We start from the raw sequence: 26,317 nt of genomic DNA on the forward strand, positions 1-26,317 counted from the left end.
TAAAGAGCTTTCACGTTGGGAGGACATAATGTGAAAAGTACTATTTAAATGTACCTTTGTATTGTACATAAAGTATAAAATTGGATGTTGCTGTGTTGAGGCATTCTTTGATAATTGTCTGTCTTTGGCAAGCTATGCTCAGTTGCAATATTTGCTTGTGTGGCAGGTCCAGCGAAAACATTTACAGTGGATGAAGCTGTGGAACACATTGGATTTGGCCGGTTTCACATTTTGCTGCTATGTATCATGGGCAGCACCAGTGTAAGTCATGAAACAAAGATTCTTTTACTAACCTGTGCCCTATTGCCAGGCCATTGAGTGTAACTTCAGTGAAAGTTTCTAAGAGTTGAACACTATCTTACACTATGGCCCACCGAATCTTTGAACTCATATTCTCTAACCTGACACTCCAATGCAGTATTGAGATGTGCTGCATTTTCAGGGCAACATCCTTTTGATGGGACATTAAATTGAGGTTCTGACTGCCTATTCAGGTGGAGGGTTAAAGATATGACACAAGAAAAGAGAAGAGAGTTTCTCTTGATATCCTGGTCAACAATTCCCCAGCACCCTGACAAGTTGAACAAGCCAAGTTAAATGAGTAAATCTACGAACTACAACAAGTTACACCTCAGTACTTACTGATCTATATAATAATACTTACATTTGGTAAAATGCCTTTTACGTTAGGAGGATATCTCAAAGAGCTTCACAGGTTATAGAATCATAGAACCATTTGGCCCACTGTGTCCGTGGCAGCTCTTTGAAAAGAGCTATCCAAATCCATCCCTCTCCCCCGCTCTCTCCCCATAGCCTCCCTTGTCCTCCCCATAACTTGTCCTCCCCAAAGGTATGCTGTAAAGTGTAATGACTGTTTATTTCTGGGGGAGCGCAGCAGCGAATTTGGGAATAGCACTGATCCACTGATCCACAGCCGTGTGAATATAATTAATTTTATTTGGGTAATTTTCGGCCAGGACACCGGGAGAGAGAAACTCCCTTCTCTTTTCTGCAAATTACCACACTGCAACGTGTTTTGCTTCATAGATGAATTCATTAAGCTTGGCTTGTTCACCACGATAGTTAGGTTTTTCGTCACAGCTGGGGGATTGTCAGTCAGGACACAGGGAAAAACTTCCTCCTCTTTCCAATCGCGCCACAGGATCTTTAATGTCTACCTGAACAGGCAGATGGGACCTTAGTTAACATCTGATCTGAAGGACGGCCTGTAACTGCTCACTTATTTCTCTGTGGTTGTTTCTTTATAAATTACCACCTTGTGATAGAAGAATAATTTTTTTAGGTAGTAAAAGAAAAGGTACTACTTTTAATAAAGTGAAAGGGTGGTTTTTGGCCACTGTTTACTATACATCAATACAAAGTCTGTAATCCGATTCAAGATACATTTGTGCGATACAAATCCATGCTGAGCATCACAGCATTGTCAGAAGTGCATCTTTCAAATGAGACTTGAAAGTGAGGTCCTCGAGTGGACGTTACAGACCAGACAACACTATATAAAAGAGAAGAGGAGTTGCTCCCTCTTCAACAGTCGTACAGATTAATACTCAGTCACTAAATGGCTATTCATAGAACGTGCGTGTTCACTGTTGCGTTTACCTGTGAATACAGTCGCTACACACTAATCCCTCTAAAAACCTGAAGACATTTTGATGTTATACTGTCCTTGGGATGTTCCCGACGTGAAAGGCGCTATACAAATGTAATTGTGTGGCTGTCATAGTCGCTCTATCAAATAGAAGTATTATTATTATCTAAGGTTGGGTGACTCTTCGCTGGGTTGGCTGATGTTCCTGTTGTTACTGCACTAGGTGGCTGAAGCCATGGAGATTATGCTGCTGGCAGTCATGTCCCCAGCCATTCGCTGTGAGTGGCGTCTGGAAGAGTGGCAGGTTGCCTTGGTTACAACAGTAAGTGTTTTTTCTCTTCACTTTGTTTGGCCTCCCTGTGTGATGCCTTTAACTTGACATCTGTGAAATACGTTCAATGTCTAAAAGCGTTGGGGGTGAGCTGACTGTCGTCCTTCATCAAGATGTTAAACCAAGGTCACACTTGCCTATTAAAGATCCCAAGGCACTTTTCAAAAAAAAAAGTTTCTCCCTGTGTCCTGGCCAACAATCTCCCCACAATTCATTATCCATTTCATGGCTGCCTGCAGGAAATAAATACCAAGTAGATTGGTTGCTGCGAATACACAGTCACTACACTTCAAAGTAAAAATCCTGCGAAGTGTTTTGAGACGTGTTGCTAGACGTTATGCAGCACTTGCAAGGATTATTATTGTTGATGAACTCTGTGCATTTGTTCTGCAGGAATCCGTGCAGCCAACACCTCAGTGAAACAAATCAAATCACATTGAACAGGAACCTTCTGACTTTGTTTATCAATGAATAGTTTATTCTTTGACTCAGGCACACAAACCTCAGCACATTTGTCAAATTTGAAAGATATTATTTCACTCAACAACACAGATGTTTTGTTGTGTAAACATCACAGGCAGCTGGGGTTTGGTGCTTTGCTGCACAGCCCATGCAATATATGGATCACAAATAAACCACACAATCTCCAATGGTATTGTTGATTATTGGCAAATAATTTTGAATAGGATTTTGGAAGGCAATGACAGCTCTGTTTCACAAAAAATATTTATGCAGTACCTTTCACATGGGATGAACATTGAAAGGCATGGATTTTAGAAGGAGATTGACAGATTCTTGGGGATTAGTAATATTAAAAATATGGCGAAAAGAGGAGGTGGAACATAGAAACATGGAAAAACAGGAACAGGAGGCCATTTACTCCATCCGGCCTGTTGCACCCTTTTATTAGATCATAGCAGATCTTTTCACTTTGATGCACTATCCTTTTGCCACACCCTTTAATTCATGTACTACTTTTAAACATCCCTATTGAATGTATAACTTTTCGGGCGGAGCATTCCACATCTTCACAACCCTTGGTTTGGCGAGATGCTTCCCGATGGTGGTACTTAATGCTGTGGAATGGTCTCATTGACCTTCTCTTGTTCCGGAATTCCTCAGTACTTATAGCCAGCAGGCAATCAACTGTGCCAACTGTTTGTTTTGCAGATGGTGTTTTTTGGCTTCATGGTGTTCAGTGGCATATGGGGGTTCTTTGCAGACAGATACGGGCGTTGGAAGGTGAGTGAAATCGTTTGGACCAGTGCTTTCTTCTTCATAGAAATAAGCACTTGTTCTCATTGCAACAATCTTAGGTGTGATATGGTTGAAATAGTGTTTAATTTGCTATGAAGCAATTCTGCAGAATCACAGGTCTTCTCTGTTGTTAATGCATCCGATTTTAGGACTTGCTACCTACTGGGCATAGAATCCTAATGATTTTACCTCTACTCTTCAATTGATATTTTATCCAAATAGCCTGTTGTGTTCCTCACCTCGACCCTGAGTCCATTCTGTACAGTTATTGTACTCCCTGTATAAGCAGTCATTTCCTTCAGTACATGTCTTGTGTGTTGTAGAGTTAGCACCTGCACAGCCAAAACAACACACTACAATTTACTCTTATATACGTCTTATATATGGTAGGAGGATGGCCCAAAGCATTTAAGCTTTCCCAATGCCCGAGTAGGAGTGAAGATAGGTCAGGAAAGAGAGATGAACGTTCAGAATAAAGACTAGAAATGGGCATACCTTATCAGCAAGCTCCTGAAACACCAACTATGAATGTTTAAGAATTCGATAAGGTGGATGTTGATAGGCTGTTTCCACTTGTTGGTGACTCTAAAACTAGAGGGTGTAAATATAAGGCAGTCAGTAACTGATCCAATAGCCAATTTAGCATGGAGGAACTTCATCAAATAAAGGGTGGTGAAAATGTGGAGCTCACTGCTGGAAGCTGTGGTTGAAGCAAGTAGTATCAATTTATTTAAGACAAAAAAGAGGGGTATAGGACAGGGGAATAGAGGGATATGGGAGAGGGGAATAGGCGAGGTCTAAGAGAGGGGAATAGGAGGGGTGGGAGCTCATGTGGAGTACACATACTGGCACAGACTAGTCGGGCCAAACAATCTATTTCCATGCTGTATCACTCTGTATAATTCTAGGAAACTAGGTTGTTTCAATGTTTCACACTGTTACCCACTCCATTCCTCTTGACAGCTTCTCCTCCTTGGTAGATATCTGTGGCTCTACACTTTTTCCGTTTTCAACCCAACTGATTCCATCATAATCAGTTTGTCTCTTCTAAAGCCTTCTCTTCTGCCCCTGCTCAGTCACATGTGGCGTGTCTACTTCAACAGCACCTAAACCTAGTTCAAGATCTTAAAGGGGTTCACAGGAACAGAGCAATAAGCTTTCAAAACAGTTTTAAAAGTGGAGTGAGAGAGAGAGTGAGGTGGAGGGATTAAGGGGGAGAGTTCCAGAACATGTGGTAATAAAGTAACCGAAGGCTGTCTCACCAATGCTGGAGTGAGGGTAGTAGTGATTGCAGGTGATGACAGAGCTAGGGCGGGACATAGGTGTGCAGGCATTTGACAGTTGGAATGTGGATATTGAAGCCAATCCAATGGAGGGCAGGGATAATTCTGGTCACAAGATCATAAGATTAGTTTGGATGAAGAAGGCCCTTTGGCCCTTCTGATCTCATCCCTCCAGAACACCCACCCAGCATCCTCCCATCACAGCATCAAACTGCTTTATAAATAAGTCCCAGTGTCCTGGCCTCAATCACCCTTCCTAGTAACCTGTTAATTACCCTCTGAGTAAAGAAAAACTTCCTGGTATCTGCCCTGAGATTAATCTTTGTAACTCTAAACCTGTGTCCTCTTTTTCTGATATCTTAGTGCATCCTGAAGTATTCTTCTGGGTTTACTTTTTCAATCCCATTTCTTCTCAACCAGTGCTTCCCATTTTTTTATTCATTTTTCTTGAGATGGGCAGGACAACTCTTGAGCTTCAGCCTTCACTCATATCCCACACACTATCTTCCTTCCAGCCAGTGGAAGGAATGTGATTTCTTGCACAACGTTGCACAGTGTTACACAGAATGATACGGAATACAAATAGGCCCTATTGGTCCATGCTAGTGTTTATACTCCACACGACCCTTCCTATTCTCCACTCCTAAATCCCTCTATTCCCTCCTCCCTCATGTATGGATCAAGATTCCTTTTAAATATATTTCATCTGAAACATTTACTTGAATCACAGTTCCCAGCAGTAGTTCCGCTTTTACAGTGTTTGTTCAGAGTTTCTCACTGCACAGTTGTACAAGGTATTTCCTCTAGGGAAGGTCACAAAGTGAATGCTTTCTCCTGTAATCATCATTGCAGGGAGGTATGCTGAAGTCAAGACGTTTAAGTAATTTACAGGAGAATTAGATTAATCCTTGAAAAATAAGTTGTGAAGGAACAGCAAAATAGAATTAGACAAAGTGGTTTATATGGACAAAAAAGCCAATGCAGACTTGATGTGCTGAACATTTTCTGATCGACTGACTTGATGCATTGTTTATCTGATCATAATTGATCTATTATTTCAGACAAGCAATTTGACACAATCTCCAAATAACCAGCTGACTGACATTTGATTGGGTTAAGGATGATCGAGATCAAAGTCATGAACACTATTGAGAAGTTGGGTTGTACATAGTGTTGGATATTGAACAGGACTTTTGGGAATGGAATCCTGTCTCTTAAGCATTTCCTTGAGAATTTCTTTGCCTTTTATTGAAACTTGTCATTGAGGAACTGCGATACATTGTACAGTTTAATGTGAGTGATTATTCCAAAACATTAGACATGTTCTGAGGAACGTTGACGAGACGTTGACGAGAACAGAAACAATTCCCAGATTGTTTTGTAAACACTTCTCAGTTGCAGCAGCGTCATCCCAGAGATGAGCAGGAATGTGTATTTTACATGTCTTCATTTTATCCCCATAGATTCTTCTTCTCGTCACTGTATGGAGCTCCTATTACTCATTGGTGACCTCCTTTGCCCACACTTATGTTTGGTTCATCTTCCTACGATCAATGGTAGGATGCGGAGTGGCAGGCCATTCTCAAGGGTACCCAACTTACTTTTGTACTAAATTTCTTTTTTTTGTTTCCTCATCAATTTTTCTCCTCCACATCACTATTTCATTTTATTTTTATTTCCACTTGTGGACTGACAATTCCAAAGTGCTGGTCTCTCACCCAGCTGGTAACTTTGCACTTGTGTGAGTTTTGATGGTGAGTGTGAATGTGCTGTTCAACCTTGGGGGCACAACACCCAAATTAGATCAGCTGATGTCCATACACAGTGTAGTGTGTGTGCTGGTACAGCTTATTTACCGGGTTCATTCTATAGTTTTTGACTGGCCTGTAAATAATGGCAAAAAGTAAATAAATTCTCACACTTGAATTATGTTTAGTAGTACCCTCTTCTCTGAGTCAGAAAGTTCAGGTGCAAGCCCCACATCAGTAACTGGAATTCACATGATGTAAACTGCCGCTCCAGTGGTGGCAGCTGGGGATGTATTGTATTGTCAGTGATGCCATCCTTCGGGTAATATGTTAAACAGAGGTCCCATCTGCTATGAGACCTTTAATTAAATTAGAACAGGTACAGTTAGAACAACACCTCTGGCAATGCAGTGCTCCTCCAGCAAGACACTGTAGTGTCAGTTCCAAGGCCCAATGTAGGCACAACCTTCTGACTTTGAGGCATGAGTGTTACTAACTGAGCCAGGCTGTCGCCCTGTATGAAATATGTCACCATATACAGTGGAATACATTTTAGGCGGACTCCAGATAACCCCGGTCGCCAGGTAAATCAAACAAAACTTCCGGCCCCAAATCATTCGTGTTCTTGTTTTAAATATGTTGGTTGGTTCACATAAAAATTTGGTTAATCAGTGCAAAATGCCGCACAGGTCACCACTGAACGTACTCACTCGTACCTTCTGTGTGTCCAGTGGTTCCATTAAGACACTGGGATGGAGACCGGAGGAGGCTAAGATTGCTTGACAGCAAACTGCAGCCATTCACAACTGACTGGAGTTGGGCTGTCAATCAACGAGGCAGCAGAGTAACCGGGAGAACGAGGGAGGGAATATCACGATTGATTGACAGCTGAGCGGCTTGTGAATAGGTAGTGCCCAGCCATTCACAAGCGGCTCCAGACTGTCAATAACCTCATCACCACCGCTAAATTCGTCCCTTTTCCCATCCAATGGGAAGGACAATGGACGGGAGGAAGCTCCTCTGCTTGATATTTTGCAGCCAAAGAAAGCGTTGAGCGTATAGCATTTTGACTTTAACTCCTGGGTTAAAATACTTGGTCTCCTGTTTGGTTAGTTAACATTGCTTCAAGTGAAATAACATTATTATATATTTGTAAACGGTTTGTGCTACTCTGCTAGGCGGGAATGGTATTTTGATTAACTTTGAACGCCTCTTAAGCTGGACAAATCGACCATCCCCGACATTTATCACCGTGTTGTCTTTGGTGTTGAGTAGGCTGTTCACATTTTCTTGCTTCTTCAATTTTCATTTCCCACACAGTGACATCAATTTCATTCCTTTCTCCACACAGATTTGTTCTGATGACAGAATTCATACCCTCTAAATACCGAGGACGCATCCTGCCTCTGGGCCAGGTAAGAGCGAAGGAAATTTGAAATTGTGAATGCCAAATGCTATTCCTTATATTGGGAGCTCTTCCTCCCCCTTCCCAGCACTAAATTAGAGTGTCAGCCTAGACTATATGAGTTTCAAGTCCCAACTTGAGGCTCCAATCCAAAACCTTCTGACTCAAGAGGCGAGCATGCTGACAGGCTGAAACTTCAGAAGACGTTAGATGTACAAAATGCCTAGAAGGGAATCTAGGGAGGAAGAAGTAAGTAATAAACACCAGCACAAAATGGTTGGGATAAATTGGCTGTTTTCACGCTGTACTGCCTCTGTAAATTCTGATTGGCAGTTGTACTATTGCCAATTTACCACATGAAGTTCAACCACTTCAGAGAGAGAGATGTTGGGGGATATAAGTGGAGTCCTGTAGCTCAGTGGTTAGAGCACTCGCTTTGCAAGCAAGAGACCTGAGTTCACTTCCAGGCAGGGCGAAACCTTGGGCAAGTTTCCTCACTTCACACGCCTAATAATAATCCCTCCAAAACCAAAAACAATAATAACAATTGGTTATTTTCAATCTACGACTGTTTGTGGGACATTGCTGTGCTGCCGCGTTCGCCCACAAATATACAGTCAATTCACTTTACAGTGTGTTCTGTGAAGCGCTTTGGGACGTCCTCCCGACGTGAAAAACGCTATATCAAATGCAAGGATTATTATTATTATTATTATTACTTGGCTCTTGCAAACATTCGGCTAAGACTTTCCGGAATTAGATAAGGAAGATGCATCCCTCCAGGAAGAGAGTGTGCACTCCATTGCAATAGTCTATCTGGAATTTCCATGTGTAGGTGGGAGGCGTGGAAATCTCAGTTTGGTTTGGATACTCTTAAACATTGTGATAGGTTTCTGCATGTGATATACGTCCAGCTGACCCCACCCCCCAAAAAAAATCAGAAAACAAAACGTGAGGAATGCCTTTGTGCTATGTTCAAAATTGCTTATTGGGGTCCTGAGCACCACAGTTAATCTCTTTGCTGAAGGCTGGCCTTAACCTTGGATCGGAGTGTCAACATGGATATAGAAAATTATAGATTTTTTTACCTCTCAACATTTTCTGCAGCATTTACCTGCTCCTACCTTTTCTTCCAGATATTCTGGCTATTAGGATCTACGCTGGAGATTTTGCTGGCGTACCTGATCATTCCCACACTGGGCTGGCGATGGCTTGTCCGGATCTCCACTTTCCCGAGCATTGTCCTGCTTGTCGTGTTCAAAGTGAGTAACAAAAATTTGGTTGCTCTACAAATAGGGTGCGCGTTGGGCCACATATTTTTAATTGTCAGTTACACTCGTGAAGGCCAGGCAAGCCTCAGAGGGGATATTTTAGACATATTGAAGATCCAAAATGTACCAGCAAATTAAACCTTTTGTAAAATGTTCAATTTATCACAAACTCTACGTGATTTTAGCTGGTTGGACTGTAGCAGAATCCTAATCAGCATTCTGGGTTCCTCGAGACAAGGCTTTTTCCAACTATTACCAAAGATCGTGATTCGCCTCTGAGGAGAGACTTCATTCCGGATAAAATGGAATCCATTTTCATATCTATGTCGAGATGTCAGTTCGGTTTGGAGGCTCTTAAGCAAGGAGATAGTGCAGGGGGATTGAAAGAACAACAACAACTTGCTCTCATATAGCGCCCTCCACACAGGGAAGCATCTCAGATGGCCATAAGCACCGTCAAAGAGGAAGGTTTTCATCCGAGACTTGAAAAAGTAGAGAGATGGGGCAAGGTGGAGGGATTGAGGGAGAGTATTCCAGAGTTTCGGGGCATAGATGCTGAAAGCGCGACCTACGATGATCGGCAGAGAGTGCGTAGCACAAGCAGGAGCCTGGTGCCAGTCAAGCAGAGGATTGGCTATTGAGGAGGTCAGAAAGTTAGGGAGGTGGCAGAGTCTGAAGGTATTTGAACACGAGTGTGAAGATCTTGAAGACGATCTGCTCGGTGATGGGGAGCCAGTGAATCTGGCCAGAACTGGTGAGATGATGAATTGTGGGAGTTGGGCTGGGTAAGTACGTGGGTGGCAGAGTTCTAAATGAGCTGGATTTTTTGAATAGTGGAGCTGGGGAGATCGGTAAGGAGTGCATTTGAGTAATCTAAGCCGGAGGTGACAAAAGCATTCCTGAGGGTTTCACCTGCATTTGGGGTAAGGTACAGTCAGGTGGACAATGTGGAGTAGAAGGCGGCATTCCTGGTCAGGGACCGGATGTGGGGGAGGAAGGACAGCTGGGATCGAACCGGATTCCTAGATTGCGCACTGGTTCGGTGAGGAAGAATCCAGGGAGGTTGAGGAGTTTAGGTCTGTGGGAGTGAAGACTTTGATGGGAGCCAAGGAGTATGGCTTCCGTCTTGTCCACATTCAGCTGAAGGAAGATTGCACTCATCCAGACCCTGATGTTTGCCAGGCAAGCTGATAGAACATCGGTGGACCTGGAGTTGGTATTGGAGGAGGCAAACTAGATTTGTGTATCGTCCGCATACATGTCGAAGTAAACCCCGTGTCTGCAGATACCATCACCCAGACGGAGCATATAAATAAGGAAAAAATGAGGGGGAGGATAGCGTGGTCGACTGTGTCAAACGTGGCAGAGATCCAGGAGGATGAGGAGGCGGAGGGAGCCCTGGTCACAGATAGAGAGGGCGTCATTCATGACTTTGACAAGCGCTGTCTCTGTGCTGTGGGCAGGCCGAAAACCAGACTGCAGGGGCTCGTGGAGGGAGAAGTATGACCGCAGTTGACCTGCAACAATGCATTCCAGGACTTTGGCAAGGAAGGGTAGGTTGGAAATGGGGCAGTAGTGTGAGAGATTAGAGGGATCGAGAGTAGGTTTTTTGAGGAAGGGGTGTGATTTTTGAGGAGCTGGCTCTGTCAAATGTCAGCAATGTTGCAGAAAGGGGGGAGTGGATGCTGTTTTGAGACTATGATAAGGAAATACTGGAAATTTACGAACCGGACTGGCTGATCAACAGTAAAAGGAAAACAAGAAAGGAGCATGACAACGAACCAACTTAGTTGGGGAACAAAGAATGTGTATTCTCTACGCTGGATTCCGATTTTTTTCATGTTTGCGACTTCTCGATTGAAACATACGAGGGTATTTTTTTGTGCTAAAGAGGAAGGGAGGGATTTGATTTATACAAAAAAAATACTTTGTCAGTTTCATTTTCAAATGTTATTGACGTACTGGTAAATAATATTAATTCTTGCATTTGATACAGTGGCTGTCATGTTTAAACATCTCGAAGCATTTCGAGATGTCAATTTCGAGATGGCTGTCAAATGAATATAGAGCTTATTTGTGCACAAAGGCCACAGCCTTGAATAAACTAGAAGCCCTTTTATTTGATGATGGTATCCTTCTCACTCTTGTGGCTGCGCTGACCTTGTGATCCTCTCTCCAGTTTAGCAGGACCCTTCTGCACCTCTCTGAGCTGTTTGTACTCCACTCCTTTGCCTACACCCTTCACTCATGAAACCTCCTGCTCATCCCTCAGCCCCCCGACCTTTCTCCCTCTCTGACAATCTAAATCCCACCCAAAAATCATTCCTGTGGTCACCTCCCCCTTCAAAAAGAAAGCACTCTGAGACGTTATCCTTCATAAAGGCCGCTATATAATATAAGTTGTTGTTCAGTGTATTCCAGAGTCAGCACGATTCAATGTCTCTGTGGGAAACACTCAGATTGCTACTCAGACTCTACAATACATTGCGAAGATGAACCGAGTCTCTCTTCCCCGTGGCTCATTGGTAGAGTCTGGTCTGGTAAGTACAGAAAGCGCCATATGCAGTGAGTCCGTTTTCCTTTTGGGAGAGAGTGTAATTGTACGGTGAAGTGGTGGTGGAGGAACAAACAGTGTTTCGATTGTCACAAGTCACAAAGAGCACATTCATATTAGCTGATAATATTAATATATCCTTGTATTTAATATTGTTCCTTATCAAGGCGTCACAGAGTTTTTTGTTTAGTATGATGAGAATGTGGAACTCGCTGCCATTGAGTAAATGTCATCAGTTTATTTTAGGAAAAAATTGATGGAGACATGAAGGAGAATAGAATAGAGGAGACGAGGTGGGAGGAATAGGAGGGTGGGGGACTCGTATGGAGAATAAACGCTGGCGCAGACTAGTTGTGCTAAACGGTCTGTATCACTCAATGTAACTCTATGTATTTGTAAGCTAATTTACCTGCCAATTTGGATACAGCACTGCAGGTTTTTTTCTTTGGGGTATTTTGGCCAGGATATCTCTTCTGTAATAGTGTCAAGGGATCTTTCACGTCCACCTGAACAGAAGACCTTGGTTTAGCATCTGATTTGAAGGACGGCATCTCCAGCAATAAAACACTCTGCAGCATTGCATTGAAATGTCAGCCTAGACTATGAGTTCAGAGCCCGAATGCGGGACTTGGATCCACACCCACTGAATCAGGCAAATATCCTGGCGATCAGTTAAACCAGTTAAATTAAAAAAAAGTCCAGTCCCTTTGGGTAGGGATTCTTCCCACTCAGCTCCTGTTAACCCTGCAAACCATGGTCCCAGCTGGAAAACCAATAGGAAGCTTATCACACACAGTGCTCTCAATAATGAAGTTTATAATTTTAGCTGGTTAAACTCCAGCATCACTCTGGAATCGCCAGACCTTCTCAACATTCTCCACCTAATACTCTCCAGAATTAGAATTTGGTAAACAGAGAGTATCAGGGAAGAAACCGTGCACTCTATTCTGATTTACGGGAATTTCAATGTGTTTGGGCGTACATCAAATTCTCAGTCTGCTTTGGATACTCTTAAGCACTATGATGGGTTTACCCATGTGTCAGGCACACAGCTGACAAGAAACAAATGCAAAATGTTTGCTTTCTTTGAGAACAACCACCACTATTAGTGGTTATTGTGTGAAAGTCGCCAGCACCCTGCAGCCTTGTGACGTTGCTGAGACTGAAAGCATGCCAGACTTTTCAACCTTTGCTGCCTTGCCAAGGGGGAAAAAAAAACAGGACAGAGTTTCCATTGAAATGCAGAATGGCGATAGAAGGAAGTCATTCCTGGAGAGTGAAGGCACTCGGATTATGAGGTGATGAGACTTGTGGAAGGAATATTTTGGGAAGGTTGGGGGTAGCTAGATTGGCTAATAAACGTCTCAAACTGTTAGAATGTAAAGCACATCTTCCAATTGTCCTTGTAATATCCCTGGCATAAAGCTATCACGGAAGCTGAGGTGGTTGTGCTCTTTGCAAAGAGCTTTACTAAGGATGGAACACAGAGTCCAATTCATTCTGACACACCTCAATCACGTGCTTTAACCTCACCTCACAACAGGAGCTGTTTTTGCACCAGTAAATGTTTCCATATTTCCTATCAACTGTCCTTCTCTGAGGAGAATTGAAAGTTCTGTGCTGGGTTATTGTCTGAGACAATCCGTCCTTTGGATGAGACATTAAATCGAAGTCTTGTCTCCTGTACAGGGGCACATTAAACATCGCATGGCACTATTCGACAAGAGAAGTGAGTTTCTCTCTCCCGGTGTCCTGTCCAACAATCCCCCAAATAAAAAAAAATTGGTCATTTGTTTCATGGCTGTTTGTGTGACATTACTGTGTGCAATTGGACTGCCTCATTCGCCCACAAATATACAGTCACTCCATTTCGCAGTAAATACTGTGAAGCGCTTTTTCCAACCGTATCAAATACATCAATGATTATTATTATTATTGGAACAATGCTTAGGTGCTCCACCCTCATTGTATGTGTATGCCTCTTCAAAACCATGACCTTTGTGATCCACAAATGTACTTATCCTGCTTGGCTTATTAGTAGCACCATATCTGACATGGATTTTTTTCTCGTTGTAGGCAAAGAGGGGGCAATTTCTTGATTTGCTTGATTCAGGGTACAGACGCACAACACTACAGTCATGGTTCATATGGTAACACATTTCCTCTTTCTCAAGAAGTAAAACAAATGTACTTGAATGTCCTACAGATAGATCCAGCACAGCAATGTGCGAGCTATCCTTTCTCTATTTCCGTTCTCTTCTCGCATCCTTTAGCCACTTTGGTGTGCTTATAATAATAATTCTTGCAATTGATATATCATCACATTATAGAGGTGTCTCAATGCACTTCATAGAATATATTTTAAAGTGCAGTGACTTTATGAGCGAGGTGCGGCAGCCAATTGCACAAGCAATGTCCCACGAACAGTCGTGGATTGAATGATCATGCAAACAAAGTCTATTTTCTAAAATCTAACCTGCTTTAAAGTTATAATAAATAATAAAGAATAGGAAAGCATGCCCTATAACTGCTTCGTAGGGTATTCTGTAGAGCAGAGTGCTGACCAGTTTAACCTGCATGGGTCTCATTCAGTGCCAAAATACGAGAAATTATCGTGAGGAAGTGGCATGCATGTAACTCTCAGTCTGGTTTGCATCCTCTTAAACATATTGTTAGAATTCGGCTAAGTCCCCCACCCCTTCCCAAATGACTCTTGAACTCTAAAGCCAGCCTAGCAGGGTTTTGTGCTATCCTGTGCTGTAATAGTTGGGTGTTGGCATGCTTATCTTACACAGGGTTACTTGTGGAGTCCTGTAGCTCAGTGGTTAGAGCACTCGCCTTGCAAGCGAGGACCTGCTTTTGATTCCCGGCAGGGCGAAATGTTGGGCAAGTTTCCTTCCTCCACATGCCTCTGTTTACCTAGAGTTTCCGGTGGTAATAATTCCTTCAACAAAAAAAATCACAAATTGGTCACTTCAATGCACGATTGTTTGTGGGATGATCGTTTCTCTTTCTCCAGCTTTTCTGAAACAAATCAATGATATTTTATTATAATTTTAAAGCAGGTTAGATTTTAGAAAAGAGAATTTATCTGCATTGTTTCACTTGCATCCAGTTTTAATCAAGTCTATTGTTTAAAATAACGATTCGTAATTTACAATTGTTTTTTTCCAGGCTGGGATCAGCGTTTTCTTACTACGGACTTGTCTTAACCAGCTCGGAGCTATTGGAAAATAACCCTATCTGCAATTCCTTAGAAAGTGCAGAGTCACTGCACATCAAGTCAGTGGAAATTTGCCACTGTAAAATGTTTGAGGCTGCAGATTACCAGACAATGATCATCAGTACTTTGGGAGAATTTATATGTGAGTCAGAACATATCTTTATTGTTTATTGCATACTTAAACACCAGCTGCTCTTTCCGTGGATATATGTTAAATATAAAACTCCTCACTAAGAGTTAGTGCTTCTAACTCTGTGCAATGCTTGAATATCCTTTTTATGTTGCACTTTCCACCTCGATTGATTTTGTTGGTGCCTTGACTTTAACACTCCCCAAATCATCTCAGGACTGCCATCGTCTGGTGTAAGTCATGTTTTGGGTTTAAACGTTCTTAGCTGAAACAAAATGCACCAAATGCTGCCTTTGTAGAGTCACTCAATGGGTGAGAGCGATTCAGAGCCAGAAATACAATCCCATTTCCTGCTATGAATTGATCCACTGCTCTCTCAACTTGTCCGAATTAGTAACACTCTTGTCTCTTGGTTAAAAGGTTGTGAGTTCAAGCGTGACATAACAACTTGAGCTCATAGACCAAGCTGCTATTTCAGGCAGCTCTGGGGAAATGATCATCATGAATTCCCTGTTTTGGATCAACCACTGAAACCAAGTCCCATCTGCTTGCTCAGGTTGATATAAAAGATCCTATGTTACTATTTGAATAGCATTTTTTAGAATGGAGTTTCTCCTTATGTCCTGGTCAATATACAAATTGGCTGTTTGTAGGATCTTGCTTTATGCAAATTCACTGCCACGTTTCCCTTCAAATATACAGGGAATTTTTCCGTCAGCCAGATGTCTGCCATATCCAGAAATACATCACGATGCTTAAGAGTATCCAAACCAGAAAGAGAGTTCCATGTCTGGAATGGGATGCACATTCCTTCCCTGGAGGGACATTTTCACGTGTGAAGCACTTTGAGATACATTGATCTTCGAGGCACAATAAAGATGCAAGTTGTTTCAATTAATGGAAGGAAAACGAGTACTTAAATATTTAATTGATCACAAGAAGGCTACTTCGTCACGAGGCTAGAACCTTCCTCTAGCCTCATCGACTGAAAGATCAACTGGACTATAATGATAACAACAATGATCCTTTATCTGGTGGATTGTAGATCAGGACACTGGGAGAAATTCCGTTGTCTTTTCTCGCCTACAAAATGGACAGTTACTACACTTGTAGTAGAAACCATTCATTTGATATGGTGCCTTTGACATCAGGAGATTATCTCAAAATGTTTCACAGGATTTACTGTAAAATTTACTTAGTGACGGTATTTGTAGGCAAACAGAGCAGCCAATTTTGCCCACAGCAATGTCTCACAAACAGCCATGAAGTGAATGATCGATTTTTTTTGGGAGCAGTTGGCCAGGACGTCAGGAGAAACTCCCTTCTCTTTTCCAGTAGTCCCATGGGATCAACATCTACCTGAACAGACACAGATGGGGCCTTTAACATCTCCCTCAAAGAGTGGCACCTCTAACAATGCTTTGACACTTCTTCCTGATGTGAAAAGCACTACATCAAATGCAAGGATTATTTTGTTAATATTTCATAATTAGTTTATTGTCTGCCTGAACTTTCTGGTAAATGGCGTTTCTTGTGAAAATATATTATTTTGAGCTTGGATTTAGCAGGTCTAGGTGTGACGCTGCATTTATTATGGTTGGAAGCCCTTTCAGAAACAGATCAGTTTCAGGTGAACAAGCAGGGGATTTGCAGGTGATTTGCTTCTGACAGATGATGTGCAGTAATTAAATGGTATCATGCCAAAATTGTCAGATAAATAAGGGCTCGCTTGGACTTAGTCACTGTCCTTTGTAAGTATTACATTTTCTTTAAAAGCTTCTCTTCTGACGCAGAACATTATTTTTCATAAATGGGAGTGAAAATCTCCACCCTGTGTCAGACAGCACACAGACTGTCTTTGTTGATCCTCACACTTGTATTCAAATCCATTCACTCCTTGGCACATCCCTATTCTCTGACCTCCTCACTCCACAATCCACCACCTGGCTCCTCCGCTTGACTGGCACCGGCCTCGTACTCGTCCCTCGCACCCTTTGCCCCGCCATTGGAGATCGCGCTTTCAGCCACGACGCCCCAAAACTCTGGAACACTCTCCCTCAATACCTCCCCCTTGCTCCCTCTCTCCCCTCTTTCAAGTCCCAACTTTCCTCTTTGATCGGGCTTACGACCAGCTCCCCCCCCCTCCCCCGGCTCGGAGTCATGCTCCGCCATTGTTAAGTGCTTTGAGACGCTACCTGTGTGGAGGGTGCTATATAAGTGCAAGTTGTTGTTGTTCCTGTGCTCAATAAATGTTGGCATTTCCTAGGAACACTACAGACCAAAACAAGGCTAGTTTAACCTTGTGTCTGCAGATCATTTTCTGTCCTATAAACATAGAGAAATCTAATGTGCACATATGTAGCTCCTTTCACACAAAATTAATATCCTTGGGATGGATTGAGTATGCCAGTGTCTGCTGATATCAGGTTATGTAAGAGTGTCACTGCCAATAAACTATAGTAAGTAGTCACTGCTATCAGAGTGAAACAATTCCTCATTTCTGTTATTAAGCTGTGTAGAGGTGCTCACTGCAATACCAGTATATAATATATTTATAACATATGCAAGTTACTGTTGTAGTCTATACAGAGGTCACTGCTAACATCAGTATATAGAGATAGCCCTGACACTATACACAGATGCTCACTACTAATACCAGTAATATGGTAATAGTCTACATACAAGGGCTCACTGCTAACATTATTTTCCCTCCCTCTTTAGTTGTACCAATCAGCCCTTTTGCAATGGAGATCTTGGGAAGAAGGCGAATATTGGCATTAATGATGGGATTGTCTGGCATCTTCTTTCTGTTGCTCAACATCTGCACCTCCAGGTACGTATATGATTTTGATCTCATTGAAGAACAGCCTGGTTCGGTTGCTAGCACTCTCATCTCTGAATCAGAAGGTTGTGAGTTCAAACACCATGGACCTGGACTTTGAAGTGCAGGTCCATGCTGACACTCCAGTGCCTTGCCAGGGGTCTATGGTTACATCCTTCAGAAGAGACGTTAAACTGATGTCCCCTCTGCGTGTCCAGGTGAATGTTACACATCCTGTAACATTATTCGAAGCAGAGTTTCTCACGGGATCCTGGCCACAGCAATTTCCCAATTAAAACTCATCACTCACTTAATGGCTGTGTGTAGGACTTTGCGGTGAGCAAATTTGGCTTCTGCGTTTGCCTGCAAATTCAGTCATTACGTTTTATAGTAAAATGCTGTGAAGCACTTTGAAGCACCTTTAGAGGGAGCAGTCTCTTTGGAGCTTAACTGGCTCCAAGGTGAAATGTTTGGCAATGGAATATTGGAATCAAGCCATCGCTCTGTGGTCAGGTGGGTCCTCAGTATTCCAAGGCACTGCATTGGAGTGTCAGCGTGGACCTGCAGCAGTCAGCCTGGTTTCAGCTACACTTGATGGTTTTATGTCAGCTTCGAGGCAAAATTTGGGAACTCACCGATATACATTTTTGTCTGCCCCAACCCTTTAAAGCTTGGAGCCTCACCTCCAGCACAATGTAAAACTATTCTGAGCTTGGATATAGATTCTTCTTTACTCCAAATATAGTCTTTATTTCACATAAATTACTGTGGTTAAATTTTCAAACTTTTTCTTTTGATTTAAGGATTGAATTGACCATAATACTGTTTATTCTCCGGGGCCTTGTGTCTGCAAACTTCACCATCATCTACATCTACACTGCAGAGGTAGGTGTGTTGGCTTCATTGAAGTGAACCGACAGAAATAAAGGAAATAAACAAGGTTTGGTGATGTGGACGTAGGTGCTATTCCCTCAATTTACTTCAGCACAATGGTATTGATCAAAGAAGGTCTTATAAAGAAAGTTTGATAGGGAATGAACACACATGATTAGCAAATGAAGTTCAATAGAGATAAATGCATATAGGAAGCAATACAGTAATAGGAAATATACATACTCTGTGCCTGAGATAGAATTTGATAAAGGGGAAGCTGAAAAAGAACTGGGGGTCTTGGTTGACTTATCGTTCATCATATCAAAACAGTGTAAGGCAGCAATAAACAAGGCAAACAGAATGCTGTGATATACAGTATTGCCAACTCACCAGAGTTCAGCTCCCAAAATGTTATTCTCAAGCTATAAAGAGCTCTGAAATCGCTGCATACAGTTCTGGTCACCTTGACATAATGGGACTGCCCAGCCCCTTGAGGCAGTGTTGATGATGATGATGATGATCCCGAGTGTTTAAGGAATGAGTTGTGAACAATGAATAGGCAAACTAGGGCTCTTCAGTCTTGATGTCTCAGATGAGCCTTTTTAGAGAAGAAATTGGATGTGAAAGTACATCCACATCAATAATTTAGGATGCACCAAGGCAGTAGAACAAGATGACAGAGTTTTAGAGTTGCAAGGGACAATTTCAGGACAGACCCGAGGAAGTTAATGTTAATTAAGGAACAAGAAACTAGGAAGAGAGAATATTTCTGTGATGTGATAATTATCACCGGTAACAATTAACACATTGTGTGTTACATTCCTTTTTCCAGAGATAATAATTCCATAAAATAAATTTTTCAAAAATAACATTTTGTCACTCAATCTATGATTGTTTGTGCGACATTATTGTGTGCAATTGACTGCTGCGTTTCTCCCACAAAATATAGTTAATTCACTTGAGATTATATTCTGTGAATCGCTTTGAGACATATCAACGATGTGTTAAGACGCTGTATCAAAATGCAAAGATTATTATTATTAAGGCCAGGACTCATTCAAAAGACAGCCTGATGTTTTGATAGGAGGATGGTCGATTGGATGTTTTGTAAGGATGAGATCAAATGCCCAAAGGGAGTTTGTCATCTGAACTAACCTTGCAAGGATAACCTGTGTTGGGCTGAATGACCAAGCTAGTAATATTGTGTCAGTTGTTGCAGGTGCTTCAAGTTACATATTACTGAGCTGTGTCATTGAACTTTACTTGCACCCCAGTTATTCCCACTGCTCGGCAGATGAAAAAAAAGGTGAGTTTTCAAATAGGATGTGAGGATGGATCTTCTTCATTTGAGAATTTAATATAGGTGTAGTCACCTAAGAAAACAGAGAAAGATGTGTTATTCGGTACAATGATGTGGCAATTAACTGACAAAAAGCCTTTGTTTCAAGACAGTTGCAGGTCAGCATGTTGTGTAGCAAAGTTTGAAAGGAAACAGCAAAAATGAGTGCGGGCAAGAAACAATTTTTAGTGAAATTTGGATAGTAAAGGAAACCAAGTGATTTCTTTACAAAGATCTTTAGCATGTCCTTCTAAATCCTCTCTTTGATCCCCCTAGTCACCATCTTATATTTGTGTCCCTGGTTACAGGGTTAGGGTTTAATATTCATACAACTAAGGTGAACAGATTTTTTTTGTTTATGTTTGTTTATGTGAAGAATGCTAAGGATTCTTGTAAGAATTCTTTTCACAAGTCTCTTACTGTGAGAACAACTATGCAATGTTATAGTACTCTTTATGTGGCATAGCATCTCAGAGTACTTAACAGAGGCTTAACAAAGTACAGAGTACTTAACATTATTTTGATGTCGAGCCCGGGAGAAAGGGAAGTTGACAATGGATGTGGTCGAAAGTCTTCAGTTGCGATCCGACCGATTGTCAGTGGGATATATTTTAGATTTTCAATTAGTTCAGCTCTTCCATCATTCTTGTGCTGTTGTGATTTAGAAATGTGCTGCGTAACGGAATTGTTCATGTTTTATATGTATACATGACATTATTTATATGATAAATAATTTGCCTACTGCACATATGCGGATATTTTCCAGCCCTCTTCTCCTTACCTTGACCTCCAATCCTCTGACCTTGTCCAACCACTTGTCAAACACTGTATGGGCCAGAGCTGGCTGATGGGTGTTTGGGGCAGCTACTACCCCTTTACCTCAGACCTTTTTTAATAAGAAGCAGACAGTGAGAGGAGACTCCTTCAATCTTACAGGACTGGGCGTTGAATTCAAGTCCCTGAGGTTAGATGGCTGACTCACCAGAATATTCAGTATCATTTTTAATCAAAGGTCCTTCTTTTTCTCTTTGTTTTGGTGGTCACTTGGGAAACAGGTGACCTTGGTTTCTTTTTTTAGACTTCTTTTGCTCCACCTGGTTACTGACTGAATAAAATAACACTGTGGACTCTTTTGAATGTCCTAGCCCATCAGTTAAAGCCCAATACTTACAAATGATTCAGCAAATAGCTCTTGCTCTTGATATCTTTTCTATCGCCACACTGAAAAGTGCTGGCCAATTTTAGAACTGCCCTTGCCTCATAGTTGACAACTTTAGTTATTGTCCTTCAGGTGAGACATTAAACCGAGATTCTGTCTGCTGTTCGGGTGGATGTTAGAGATCCCACGGCATTACTTGAAAAGAGAAGGTAGTTTCTCCTGGTGTTCTGGGCAACAATCCCCCAAATAAAATTGCCTTCATATATGTGGAACATTACTGTGCACAAATTGTGTTCAACTACATGCACAGTCACTCCACTTTACAGTATAACCTGTAAAGCTTTGGGACGTCTTCCTGACGTGAAAGGCTCTATACTAAATATAATAACGTTATTATTAGTTAACATGATTAGTTAAGCCAAGTCAAATATGGTGCATATTAATGTTGCCAGTAAATTAATCCCTCAGATAAAATTAGTCACTCACTTAATAGTTGTTTCAGGGGCATTGCTGTGTGCAAATTGTACTGTCATGTTGGTAAATAACCCACAGTCACAGTCATACAGGTAGACACAGAGAAACTATTTCCTATGGTGGGGCAATCCAGAACAAGGGGGTATAATTTTAAAATTAGAGCTAGGCCATTTAGCAGTAGAAATCAGGAAGCACTTTTTCACACAAGTGATAGTGGAAATCTGGCACTTTTCCCCCAAAAGGATGCGAATGCTGCATCAATTGGAATTTTCAAGACTGAGATTTTTGTTAGGTAAGATTATCAAGTGATTATAGAGCAAATGGAGTTGAGGTACAGATCACCCATGATCTAATAGAATGATAGAACAAGCCTGAGGAGCTGAATGGCCTACTGCTGTTCGTATGTAACAAGACTGTGGCTCTGATTATAAATAAGCTATTCATTTGCTGTGACGTTTGCTTGCTTTCACATTCTAGGTGTACCCCACAACCATCCGGTCTCTGGGTTTGGGCTCAAGTAGTTCAATGGCTCGTATTGGAGCAATGACTGCGCCCTTTATTGCACAGGTAAGCTGTCTTTTTTGGGGGGGCTTTTATCTGGCAATGCAAGCAGCATACGTTCAGCGAGTATGAGTTAAGTTCATCCATCTGTTCTCAGTCATCTTTTCAAGTATGTTTAGGAATAAAAACGGGAGTCCGTTGCCTTGGGACGTCCTTCTGACGTGAAAGGTCCTATACAAATGTAATTTTGTATTTATATTGTTCATACTGTCCAACTGATCTTATATGTTCCCAACATGTTCAAAACTAGACCTGACTCCAAGCGGGAAAACTGTAGAAAATTTAACCTGATGTAAAATTGCCCATATCTCATCCTCGTGATGAAAGCATCATTCGTCACGTCGTCTGTTATTATCTTTACAGGTACTTTTGCCACTTTCGCCTGTCACCTCCCTGTGCTTGTTCAGTGCAGTGTGCATTGTGTGCTCTGTTCTTGCTTTCACCCTTCCCATTGAGACCAAAGATCGCGAAATGCAGGTAAGAGGTACTTAATTTGAAATACCTGCAAGAGTCCTGTCAAGCTTTCACCAAAATATTTCTCCTCAAAGAAACAATATGAAAAGATTTACAGAAAGAGCAAGGCATTGAGATAAGAGCATTTTGCTCCACTAACACCATGAGACTCAATAGGCTGAATGGAGTCTTTCTGAGCTGCCACGATCAGTCATTAAGAATGAAAGCACCTCCTGTGTCTCAACCTTGTGGTGAGGTTGATCCTCTATCATTGTGAAGTGGTCTCTGAACCAGCCGATGGAAAGAATCATTCAGCCTTCTCGCTGAGACCACACGCTGGCTCCCACAATATCTGCCTCAAGTTGGCACTTTCCAAAAGAAAGCACCTGAGGACCAGAGGAAGCAGATATCCTACAAATACTAAAGAAGATTATAAAATGGTCCTTTGGGGTAAAAAAATAAAGAGAGTCTGTCTGAACGAAGACTCCACAGTTTGTAAAAGATTGCACGTGATATTTACCATGTTAAATATTCATAGAAATTTAATTTATTTATATTTTTTATTTTATTTTTATGGAGAACAAACATTTCATAGATGTGAGCAGTAAAACTGAAGTTGTGCTGTGAAAATTGAAGTGCCTAAGATAGTATTATGAATTGTTTCAGTTAACTACAATGCAGTTTAGGGGTTTGTGGTGAGAACAAGACTTAATAAAATAGATCATTTACTTCATGGCTGTTTGTGGGATATTGATACGACCCACCTCTGACCGTACCTTAACCCAAATGCAGCCAAAACCCTTGTGCATACGTTTGTCACCTCCCGCTTGGATTACTCAAACGCACTCCTCGCCGGTCTCCCCAACTCCACTATTCAAGAGATCCAGCTCATTCAGAATTCTGCCGCCTGCATATTTACCGAGACCTAACTCAATACCCACGTACCCCAGTTCTGGCCAGGCTCCACTGCCTCACCATCGGAGATCATGCTTTCAGCCACTATACCCCGAAACTCTGGAACACTCTCCTTCAATCCATCCGCCTTGCCCCCTCTCTCCCCCTTTTCAAGTCCCGCCTGAAAACCTTCCTCTACGACCGTGCTTATGGCCATCTCCTCCCCCACCACCCCCGGGACTCAGAGTCAGGCTCCGTCACTGTTAAGCGCTCTGTGTGGAGGCCGCTATATTATTATTATTATTATCCTTGCATTTGATATAGTGTTTTTCATGTCTTCTAGACATCTCAAAGTGCTTCACAGAATATATTATAAAGTGAATTGACTGTATATTTGTGGGCAAAACGAGGCAGTCAATTGTGCACAGCAGTGTCCCACAAACAGTCCTGGATTGAAGTGACAATTTATTATTGTTTTTTTTTCTTGAGCGATTATTACGGAAGTGTGGAGTAAGGAAATTTGCCCAAGGTTTCACCCTGACCATAGTCAAACCCAGGTCTCTCACTTGCAAGGCAAGTGCTCTAACCACTGAGCCACAGGACTCCTATGTACGAATAGGGAACTTGCCTATTTTATAAGCGCAAGTTGTTGTTGTGCACCAATTGGCTGCCATATTCGCATACATACAATCACTATATTTGACACTATAGCCTGTGAAGAGTTTTGGGGTGTCCTCCTGACATGAAAGGCGCTACATCAAATGCAAGGATGTATTATCATTATAGCAACCCAGAACAATATTCAGAGTTGCAGGTTCTTCAAAATCTGTCCGTGATGAAGAAAACGATTTCGAATTTTGTTGAGCTTAATTTTGTTTTTTTTGCGAAAAACTCTGATGAACAAAAGTGACCTTATCTGCAAATGTGTTTTGCAAGCAAGTTTTAGAAAAAAANGTTTTTGTTTATTTTCACAGGAAATGAAGTCATCGGACCCCATTAGTTGAGTTACACAGTTCGTCAGAACAAGACGCAGTGAATATGAAGAATGTATATTTTAACCTCGTGGACTCGTTGCTTCATCTTCTGCAGTGTGTATGGTCATACATGTCCATCTAGTGACTAGCACAAGAATCACACCTTTTGACGGCCCAAATCAATAAAAATTTTATCACACAATCCACAGCCTTCAATATAGCGGTTTTCCCTGAGAAAGACTGAGCAAGTATGTGTGACTTTTAGGAGTTCTAATGGGGTTCAAGCTGAATGATTAATGTCATTGAAGAAGGTCAGGTATAGCAACATCAGGCCGTTTTCACTCTTCACTACCAGTATGGCTTAGCCCCATTTCCTAACGATTGTTGCCTCTCCTTTATTGCCTCTCCTACATAAATAGATACAGTACAAGGGAACACAGAGTTTTTATTAAGTGAATGGAACTTGCCAATAATCAAGGATTGTATGGCAGAATGCATACACTTTGCAAACCTAACAATAAAATACAAATGTGCACAATTTTCAATCAAGTCTCCCATGAGTTTAAAGAAAACTCTTATCTGTTCTTTAAATTTACTCTCCGTCTGCCTTGTTAAACTTATAATTATTCTTGTAAATCGTATGAATGTGAATATTACTCCTCAGCCAAGTACCTCTATTTTCCAAAAGTGCAATAATTTTCTATGTTCATGTTCTATGTTACACCTCCTTTGGCGGACATAGGATTACACTCACCCTAATTCATATGATCGAATTAGGGTGATGTGATGAGTACGCGTGATATGTAAAGCATTGAATGTGCTGGAGATGCCCCAACTAATGATGTGCTCTGGTAGCTCTGCTCTTATACTGCACATTTCATGTTAAATCAACCCTGTTGGGGTTGAACTGTTGAAGCTGTTTTTTCCTTCATACCATGTGAAGCTTTTTAACTCAATAACTTGGCATCACTCCTTCATTAAATTCCATTTCTTCCCTTTGTTTCAACTATTCACTGTAGTGCACCTGATCCATTACCTTGGTTGCCAAATTTGAAATATGTCCAAGAGCCATGAACAGGTAAAGGTGTGTATCTGCGTTGGCTCAAGTAACATACATACTCAAGTACATTAAATGCTGTTTTATGTTTTAGCAAAACGCTAACACTGAACGTGTCTGTGTGCGTGTGTGAGAGTTGTTTATATAATGAACTTGGCTTCCAAGCTGCAGTTGTGTGCACTGGAATTAGTGATGTTCAGGCAAACATAGCTGCAAAGCTTTGGACAGACTCTGGAGCAATGCACTTCCCAGTAAGTTGCTATTGTTTGAACTGCCAAAGTGATACTCCTCCTTCACATTCCCTGTTTGTTATGTGATGTCGGAGACACTTCACCTTCCAACCCTTTGCTCTTCGTTTTCTCAGGGTTTTCCAAAGGCTCGTTGCTTTTTCTCCACATCATTGTCCAACCCGACTTACTATTTTGCCTTTCTAAAATCTCACTCACTCTACTGCGATTGCTATCCTGGTTGGAGCTGAGCACAATCCAGCCACTGCTCATTGTCATTTTCACCTGTGTAAGTTTTCAACCTTTGCAACCACATAACCATGAATGGGAATGGACACAAAAACACCATTTAACTAAGTCACTGTTGTTTTACTTTGTTGAATTGTTTTGTGTAATATTATAATCCAAACCGCAGTCTACTCCTGCGTTCTTTTGTAACCAAACAATAAACTAAATATATTTCCACATTTTACAGGTCTGTTTTTATCTTGTATCCCATTGGTACTATACATTTGATTAAGACTGACCAGCAGCCTGACATTGCCACTTCAAAGAAGCATACAGTGTTTCTTCTCAATTAGCATAGTTTATATTGTCCTCCACATCCAAATTAACTAGCCATTCATCTCATTGATGGACGTTGTTGGCACTCTATGGAACTCTCTGCATCAACC

At 41.6% G+C, this 26,317-nt stretch overlaps 1 protein-coding gene across 1 annotated transcript; it reads left to right on the top strand.

Annotated features, from left to right (window-relative positions):
* Positions 1-1,876: 1,876 nt before the first annotated feature.
* Positions 1,877-26,110, top strand: svopl (SVOP-like). The gene is made up of 13 exons (XM_007910371.2): positions 1,877-1,931; positions 3,111-3,182; positions 5,944-6,068; positions 7,580-7,643; positions 8,770-8,895; positions 11,316-11,444; positions 13,535-13,608; positions 14,633-14,823; positions 17,533-17,644; positions 18,436-18,517; positions 21,955-22,044; positions 22,402-22,515; positions 24,360-26,110. Exons 2-13 carry the CDS (start codon positions 3,111-3,113, stop codon positions 24,387-24,389), a joined length of 1,209 nt encoding a protein of 402 aa, XP_007908562.2. The 5' UTR covers positions 1,877-1,931; the 3' UTR covers positions 24,390-26,110.
* Positions 26,111-26,317: the final 207 nt, after the last annotated feature.

This window comes from Callorhinchus milii, unplaced genomic scaffold, assembly GCF_018977255.1.
Source record: "Callorhinchus milii isolate IMCB2004 unplaced genomic scaffold, IMCB_Cmil_1.0 Scaffold5, whole genome shotgun sequence".
Classification (NCBI taxonomy): domain Eukaryota; kingdom Metazoa; phylum Chordata; class Chondrichthyes; order Chimaeriformes; family Callorhinchidae; genus Callorhinchus; species Callorhinchus milii.